Consider the following 9246-nt stretch of genomic DNA (forward strand, 5'->3'; position numbering starts at 1 on the left):
CTTTTCTGAGGCGTTTGTTTTGACTCCGGTTGTGTTTTAGTTGTGTGTATTTGTGCGTGTGCTATATCTGATAATCCCCTGCAGGAACAGACATAATAGATGACAGTCAGGAGCCTCACAGATACGAAAATGAAACTGAAATTCTCCTCAGCAGTGATGATTAATGCCRAAACCTGAATAYATTCAGGTTTTTGTCGTGCTTGACTGACAGCATCTTGTAGAGGTCTTCTGTTTAATTTTAAACAGTTTAACAAGAAGACATCACACATCTGTCAATGAACAAGTTCTAGAATCTTGTTAACAACAAAAAATACACGKTTTTTTGTTTTTTACAACCACTAAATTCACCAGATTGACTGCACATTTGTAGCATCTGAAATCATAACATCTCGTCAAATAAAAACTATTAACTTAGATTTTCTGGTTGTTAAGCTGCCATCTAGCAGCYGTTGCTGGCATTGCTCTGTGTCTAAGCTTACATTTCATTTACACTTCAAAGTTTGGTGTTCTAATCCCCAATAACTTAAAAACAAAGAAACAAGGATTTTTTCATCTTGATTCCTCTAAGAGGTTCTAACTTCAGTTTGTGTGAGTTTATTGTTGATGCTCAGACTGTGAGTCACTGGGGGTTGATGAAATGGTTACAGGTGGATTTTTTTGGGGGGGTGGGGTCTGACTGGGAGTTTAGCAGTCCAGCATGTTTCCTGTACCGTAGAATAAACGCATGCAAACACGTCCCTAGTTAGCCACTTTGTGTTTCAAATGAAAGACAGACAAATGGTGTTTTCATCCAGCTTTGGTGCCAGCCGCTGCACAGCAGATGACTCTGTTCATATCTTTTTACTGCATCAGCTCAGACCCTCAGGTAAAAGAAAAAGAGTCTATTCCATGTTAGAGATGGGGGCGTTTAAGCTTGGCCACTAAGACGGTATTTTTCCACTTGATCTTGTCAGTTCACTTGGACAATAAAAGGGCCTGTGTGAGTAATAGGAAGATGAATGCTGTCTGAGGGTGTAGGATGGTCTGGGAAGCATGGGGATTTCACGGGCTTCTTATCTGTCCAGAGAGCCGTGTGTCAGAACAGGGAAATATCTGTTTCATCTGCTCATTCATTGTCTGAGTATTTTTTAAAACAACAATTCCCTAACTTTTTATGACAAAGCACACTCGTACATAAAGCTCAACATTAATGTACGAATTAATACAGACTCACTAACCACAACACCAAAACGTTAAGCACCCAGACAAAGTGAAGGAAATAAAACAAAACTGCACATGTTGAAGGTCCTGTAACTTTGCTGTAATAACATCAGATCAAATGAATAAGAAAGCTGGCTGCACGGAAACAGTGCTGGTCCCATGTTAGAGGGGTGTGACACCTCCTGAAGTTCTGAGCAGAACACGGTCATACAGCAGCTGTGTTCTCTCCTGCTGCAAGTCGACCCACAGCTGCTAGAACTGGCCCTGGAGATCCAGCAGATCGGCACTGTGTTGGGGTCAACGTTCACGCTGATCCCACACACCTCAACATGATGCAGACAGTCCAACAGCACACGTGACGTGACGTGTGGACTGACATGATCCTGTATAAGAACAAGGCATGCAGATTCAAGATGGATTTGTGCTGTTCTGTCCCCCTGATCAGGATCAGAGGTAATCTGGCTCCTTACATCATGACACCAGGAGTAATGTTGGTGCTTAACAGAGACGTGACGTTAAGAATGCTGGTCTTTAAAAGTATTATTTATTGTTCTTGATTTTGGTTGATATTATCAGTGTGGATAAGAAGTGAGGCAGAAAAAAAGGGATGATAGAGTGATAAAGGAAAAACCTTGAGCAAATCCTCTCATCGTCCATATCAAAACACAGAACCGGTTTTATACCAAACTAAATGTCCCACATTTGGTTAGACACCTCCAGAGAGGACACCACACACCCTTTCCTTCTCTATAACAGATGACATGCCAAGCTGAAACATCTTTTTGTTTTCCTGTTGCTGCCTCCACAATCCTGCAATGGATATTCTTTTGTGTGTGTGTGTGTTTGTAAAAATGTGTGTTTCAGCTGGCTGCCCGGTGCATTCCTTGTTTGGAGCTAACCAGCATCTTTAAGATATTAAATGGCTCTGATTTACTGATCTGGCAGCAAGCCCATCTCTTTGAGTAAACTGCAGATTTGTTTCCTCCGCTAGGTCGGCAAGCTGATCCAGGAGGCAGCGGGGAAAAGTAACCTGAAGAGAGTGACGCTGGAGCTGGGAGGGAAGAATCCCAACATCATCTTTGCAGATGCAGACAGTGAGTTTTTAAGTGTTTAAATCACAAGTGTTGTTAAGTGTTGAAACTGCTTTGTTAATTATTTGCACAATTACCCTGAAGCCGTGCAACAACAACTGCTTTTTCATTTTATTCAACTTAAATCTGAAGATATGTAAAACTCCAAAGTTTCAGTATGTGCTTAAACCACTCAAGAAGCTTTCGATTTTTTTTTAAATCCTCTTCTCAAATGTACTTATTTACAGCTGGTTAATTTACCAAATGAGCTAGGGCCATAAGAAAACCCACAGTTTATGTTTTGACCGCTCGCTCACGTCACAGTAACGTTTTGTGACACAAGAATTGTGTCGGGTCCCACAGGACTCAGGGCATCAGGGCTGAGGAATGAAGGGGTGCAGAGGGTGCTACAGCACACCCCAGTGGATGGCAAAAGACATGGATGTTCACTACACGTAGTAAAATAAAGAAAATAAGTAAAAACCATCGATTAATGACTGTATAAATATGGCATTCCTATAAGCATCATAAAATCTGCTCAGCTGTTGTTAATGTAAATTCAACCTGACATAGTTCTGCATGGACCAGATATTGTTGTTTGCAGCTTAATCTTTGTTTATTTTGATTGACATTATGCTTTTTTTARACACATATTTAAACTATTCAAAAGCTTATTTGGGCTTTGAAATCCTTTGGATGGAAGAGTCTCATTTAAGTCAAAGTGCCTCCCCAAACTGGGGTGTAGGGCCTTTCAAATGCTTTCAGCAGCCATGAGAGGGTCTCACTTAGGCCTGTAAATCAGGAGAATAGACCCTGACTCTCAGTCGGGTACTTCAGCCGAGACCCATAAATCTCAGGGGTCCATTAACTCTTTGTGTACAAGAGCAGGATTCTGTCGTTTAGAAAAACTGAAACAGATTTATACGGGATGACTTCACGAACACCATGCCGTTTTTTTAGACAAATAAAAGATTTACGTTTTTGGGTGTTTGTGTTCATGCTAATTGAGTTTTGAATTATTTCCCTTTAAACAAAAATTAGGATAAAATCTCTTTTTCACTTGATAATTAGCTTTTTATTAATAGTTTATTTTAATGCCCTTGTCTATTAATGAAGAAGGCTGTATAGGTCCACTCTTTCATGAATGGTTGACTTCTTTGTCTCTGTGTGTCCCTGTGATCGATGGATGGTCTGTTTAAATATCTTTACTAAAACCTTGTTTATTCCACAGTGGATCTGGCCGTGGAGCAGGCCCACCAGGGCGTGTTTTTCAACGCAGGCCAGTGCTGCACAGCAGGGTCTCGCATTTTTGTCGAGGAGCCTATCTATGACGAGTTTGTTCGGAGGAGCGTGGAGCGAGCCAAGCGGAGGATAGTCGGCAGCCCCTTCGACCCCACAACTGAGCAGGGCCCACAGGTGAGGTGGACCCATCTGGAGTCTTTTTGTATTTTTTTCTGTCACTCTAAAATGCTCTGTGTGTTTCACGTGTTGTCCTCCGCCTCCGCAGGTCAGCCGGGAGCATCAGAATCGGGTGCTGGAGTTCATCCAGAGCGGCATCAGTGAAGGAGCTAAACTGGAGTGTGGAGGCAAAGCTTTAGGCTTGAAAGGCTTTTTCATTGAGCCTACAGTTTTCTCCAACGTGAAAGATGATATGCGCATAGCCAGAGAGGAGGTATGATGATAATTGGGATTTTTAGCTGTAGTTCCTGCACAACTAATGCATGAAAACCTGCATGAGATTACAAAGGATGGAAGAAAATACTGTGATTTTACCCGAGGATGATAATAAATATATATAAAATATATTAAAGCAACATAAGTTAAAGTCTGGTTAGATTTAAAGTGTATTAAATAGTCCTGGAATATTATTAGGCATTAAAATATGATTTGAGCTTTTTGACTTTCTAAAAATTTATAAATTATTTTAGTTAGTTTATTTTACTTTGAACTTGTGACAAATTATAATAAAACTCTAAAATAAACGGCGAAAAAATGTGAAGCACAGACGTACATATAAAATACGAAAAAAAATGTTGAAACAAATGCAAAATGCACCTCTCTTTGCAGATATTTGGGCCAGTCCAGCAGATTATGAAGTTCAAAACAATTGAAGAAGTGATAGAGAGAGCCAATAACTCAATTTATGGTTTGGTTGCTGCTGTGTTTACCAACGACATCAACAAAGCCATGACCATTTCCACAGCCGTGCAGGCCGGCACCGTCTGGTGAGTTTGAGTTGATTTGCTTAAAAACTGACTCCACAGCACCTGAAGCAGCTATTATTACATCCTCTACAGAAAGATCTATTCTTTTTGACCCTTTTTTAACCATGGTTCACAAATAAGACATAAAATGAAATAGAAATGAAACATGAGCTGTGGATGAAAATTACGGCTATGGTTTGCCAAATGTTGACTTTACTCAGGATTTGTTTGCTTCAGTTTTAATTACCAACAGCTGGTTATGAGTAATATGTAACACACAGCATCTGTCAGAAATGTTTTATTAATTGTCTCGACTGCAGAAGTCTGGTAGCTGAGCAAACATTTATTTTACTTCTTCATTTCTGCTGCATCACAGAAACAGTCAAACCATTACTCAACCTTGCACATAGAAAACATGCAATCCTATGGAAAAAAATAATAAAATAATAGAAAACAAAGATAAATGTAGCATTTTTATGTTAATTTTAATATTTTAAATACTCTCCTTTGACCCACGTTTGAATAATAATACTGAATGACTGTGTGTTACAGCATTTTTTGTTGTTGTTTTAATGTAAATTATGTTTCTTTATATGTGTATTTATGTTGTTCATAGTAATACGTATAAGCAAAAATTCAGTTTTCAACTGAATTTTATAATAAATTTATAAAATTTATAAAAAAATTAGGGATGACAATATGCTACTGTTTATTATAATAATAAACAACTATACTACATTAGCATACTGTAAATAATTGTATATTGACAAAATACTATTAAACTATTGTCACTGTAATCTTTTTATAAGTATTTTCTTGCAGCACCAGCTGTTTGTATTTTATCTTAAATATCAATAATTGTGCAGATTTTTTAGTGTTTGTGAAAGTTTCTTTAAAAGTCTTTTTTTGTTCGTTCTGTCATCTTACCCAACATTTGTAATAAAACTCATTAATATACAAAAAGAAAAAAATTGTATAGGTCTTCTGGACGGGTTCTTCTCTAATGAAACTTGTGCCAACAGAACAAGTGTGCCACCCTTTTCAGGGGTGCTGCCGAGCCATTGGTTCAGATATGTTGACGACACCTGGGTTAAAATTAAAGCCCAGGAAGTCCAACATTTCACTGATCACATCAACTCTGTGGATGAATATATTAAGTTCACACGAGAGGATGTAAAAAAATGGCAGGTTGGCGTTCCTGGATTGCGATGTCTCGGTTTCGGATGGAGGATGGTTGGAAACTGGCGTATATCGTAAGCCCACCCACACAGACCAATATTTGCGTTTTGACTCCCACCACCCACTGGAACACAAGTTAGGAGTGATCAGGACTCTGTACCACAGAGCAGACAGTGTCCCTACAAACCCAGGAGCCAGGGAGAAAGAGAAATCACACACACGACAGGCCCTGGAGCAGTGTGGTTATCCTGACTGGGCTTTCCTGGAAGCAGACAAGAAACACAGACAGGATTCCATGCAACCTTCAGGTGAAAATGAAGACCCCAAACCCAGACCCAAACCAGTGGTTATTCCGTATGTTGCGGGTGTTTCGGAGAAATTGAGACGTTTATTTTCTAAACATGATGTCCCAGTGGCTTTCAAACCCCAAAACATTTTACGGCAAAGGCTGGTTCACCACAAAGATCCGGTGCCCCGGCACAAACAGAGCAATGTTGTATATGTTGTTAAGTGCCAGGAGGACTGTGACCAGTTATACATCGGGGAAACAAAGCAGCCACTGTTCAAAAGAATGTCCCAACACAGACGAGCTACATCTAATGGCCAGAACTCTGCAGTTTTCACTCATTTACAGGCCAGCGGTCACTCTTTCAGAGATGAGGATGTTCTCATTCTTGATAGAGAGGAACGTTGGTTTGAGAGAGGAGTAAAAGAAGCCATTTTTGTGAAGAAAGACCATCCATCATTAAACAGAGGTGGAGGCCTCCGTTTTCAGTTGTCCCCCTCCTACAGCACGGCTATTGCCAGTATCACTCCACCCCCTGTTAACAATAAGTGTTAATTAGGTGTCAACGATAGCCATGTGATGTGAGTATCAGTCACATGGAAGCAGTGCTTAAAAGCCTGAATTTTGCCTGAAACTCTCCGACCGAAGAAGTCTCTTGGAGAGACGAAATGTTTCATTAGAGAAGAACCTGTCCAGAAGACCTATACAATTTTTTTCTTTTTGATTTTTTACCTGGATTACTGAGATGCATCAGGACATTTTGAATCATTAATATACAGTTTGACATTGTTCAGCTGTGTTCCTTAATCGTAATTCAAGAACAAATTCAAAGGGTCGCAAAATTTGCAGTAATTTTGGAAACAGTTCCTTTATATCTATCATCCTTAATGTAGCCTTCTGTTAGTGCAGGGCTTAATGCATTAGGTTGATCAATGTTTTGTGTATTTCTCAGGATAAACTGCTTCAACGCTCTGAGCACACAGTGTCCATTTGGAGGATACAAAATGTCTGGCAATGGACGTGAATTGTGAGTACAGCTTGGTTATCTGCTCACCAGATATGCACAAATTATGCACATTATCACTAATACGGAGTCTGTGTTTTGAAAACATCCTTTCCAAAAATGTTTTAACATCGCATTAATCATTTTTATAAAAGGAAGTCGCAGTATTTCTTCTGTGTTTCAAACGAGCGTCTTTGTTATGTTTCCTGTTTCAGGGGAGAAAGCTGCCTGAGAGAGTACACAGAAGAGAAGACCATCACGATGAAGATGGTTACAAAGAACTCTTAAAGGCAGACTCGTTTTTCTGAGAGGAGGTGTGGCGGGGKTTCTCAGTCCGACCATGGTGGCAAATCTCACCGACCTTCAGAACCAGTTCTTACTCGCTGCCGCTCCCTCCATCAACTCGACCTTGCAGTCAAGTCGTTCCCGTCCGGCTCTCTCCAGGTCTGAACCACTGAACCCCGCCCACTCACATCCTCACACTGCGTACCTCCTCCACTAACTCCACTAAAGCACTCGCAGAGACAATAAGGGAAGCTGCTCTGACTGCATCGCCCGATAACACCACCACCCCCCGCGGCCTCAACACGTAGGCCCCCTCCCCAGATGCTGGATGCTCAGAGACTCGGTCGCTGCACTTGCAATAAGCCCTTTAGCTACTTGTCATGTGTTGGGAGGCAGATTTTCTTTGTACTGTGCGCTATGATTGTCAAAAACCTCATGTGTCATTGTCTTGGTAGAATTTATGCGAGTACATCACCTCATTCCAGACCACTGATGTTGTCAGACATGAATGGAYGAAAACRTTAACGTAGAGTTAAAACTGATTTCTAATTGTCTTTGTTTATATATTAGCTCATATGACTTAACACTGTATGTAAACCTCTGACCGACGTAAACGTGAAAGATTTTAAACTCTTAAAAGCATTGTACTCTCACTTGCTAAAAGAGGAGTAGATGTATTTTAAACTTTTTTTAACTGATTATCATTGATGTCCATCTTTTGTTTATGTTTATACAATCATATGCTATGAAATTATATAATGTCTAGTTTTTTTCAGTAAAACATTATTTTCTCTGGAGAATCGTTGCTTTTTCACTCACTTTTCTTTACACTTTAACTTCTTCATGTGACACTTTGCAAACAGAAGCATGTGAGCAACATGAAGTCAAACTTAAGGAAAATGAGAACATAAAATAAAAGATAAAACATCACACCACTGTTATATTAAAGGCAGATTCTAAGTATGTTACTAAATGAACAATTGAATTAAAAATATTCAAAATGAATGAAACCGAAAGTGCATAAAAGTTCTGAACTTTCTAAAAAAAGATACATTTCAGAAAAATGGTGTGTCATATCCAAATTAACGAATTAAAACCATTTATTTATCTATTGCATGTGCTTTTTTTCATTTGTGGGAGGAAACCAGACTACCTGGAGAAAAGCAAAACTCCACACAAAAAAACCCCAGGTCTGAACCAGGGATCAAACCCAGAACCTTCTTGCTGTGGGGCATCAGTATTAACCCCTGAACGTAAAACGACTGGACATAACATAAACAATAAAAAATTTATTTAAAAAATTATAAAAAACAAACATAAAAAAGATTCTTATAAGCCAAAGCAATGCATTCCAGTGTAAAACTATAAATACTGTAAATCAGGACTATTCAACTGGCGGCCCACAGGCCACATGCATCCCGTTTGAGACCTCCWTCCGGCCCGCCAAAATCTTTTTTTTTACTTCATGTAATAGTGCTGGGTGGTATACCGTTTTGTACTTAATACCGGTTTTTAATTTTGTTAAGACAAGAATTTTCTGAAAACTGACATACCGGTTTAAATAGCCTGAACACATGCGGAACATTTTGTCGCGGCCGCCAGTTAACTGTTTCCCGGGGGACACTTTTCCTTGCAGCACCACTATGTGCTTTCGCATGCTAATATTATTGTTGGAGCAGTTATTTGCAGTGGTGGGTGGCAATTCCGCTGCTTATATTGACTGACATAAAAAATGGCAATTTCGCCATCGCTGAATAAAGTTAACACATCTTTTGTGATGTGTACGGTTAGATTTAACACACAATGTTAATGTGGAGATGTTATTCTGATGGAGACTTAACGTTTTTATTTTGAAAAGAAAATAAGTAGTTTGTAGTGGAATTGGAATTGACAGGTGTGCAAGGTGAGTCGTGCTGATAAGCTTTATTGAATAATAGAGCCGATCATAATCTTTTCTTAACCCTCCTCCCTCATGACCGGACCAAAATGCATGACTACTGTCTACAGAAAAGACACATA

At 39.5% G+C, this 9246-nt stretch overlaps 1 protein-coding gene across 1 annotated transcript in view; it reads left to right on the plus strand.

The window, feature by feature from the left end:
• The window catches only part of aldh1a2 (aldehyde dehydrogenase 1 family, member A2), a gene marked incomplete at its 5' end in the record, with an annotated part of 28804 nt that extends 20572 nt beyond the window's left edge, over positions 1–8232 (plus strand). The window contains 6 exon segments of the mRNA XM_014027603.1: positions 2192–2294; positions 3502–3686; positions 3778–3942; positions 4338–4495; positions 6892–6966; positions 7158–8232. Of these exon segments, the coding sequence (XP_013883057.1) occupies positions 2192–2294; positions 3502–3686; positions 3778–3942; positions 4338–4495; positions 6892–6966; positions 7158–7230 (759 nt within the window). The 3' untranslated portion in view covers positions 7231–8232.
• Between the last annotated feature and the right edge of the window lie 1014 nt (positions 8233–9246).

The sequence above is a fragment of the Austrofundulus limnaeus genome, unplaced genomic scaffold (assembly GCF_001266775.1).
Source record: "Austrofundulus limnaeus strain Quisiro unplaced genomic scaffold, Austrofundulus_limnaeus-1.0 Scaffold5, whole genome shotgun sequence".
Lineage (NCBI taxonomy): Eukaryota > Metazoa > Chordata > Actinopteri > Cyprinodontiformes > Rivulidae > Austrofundulus > Austrofundulus limnaeus.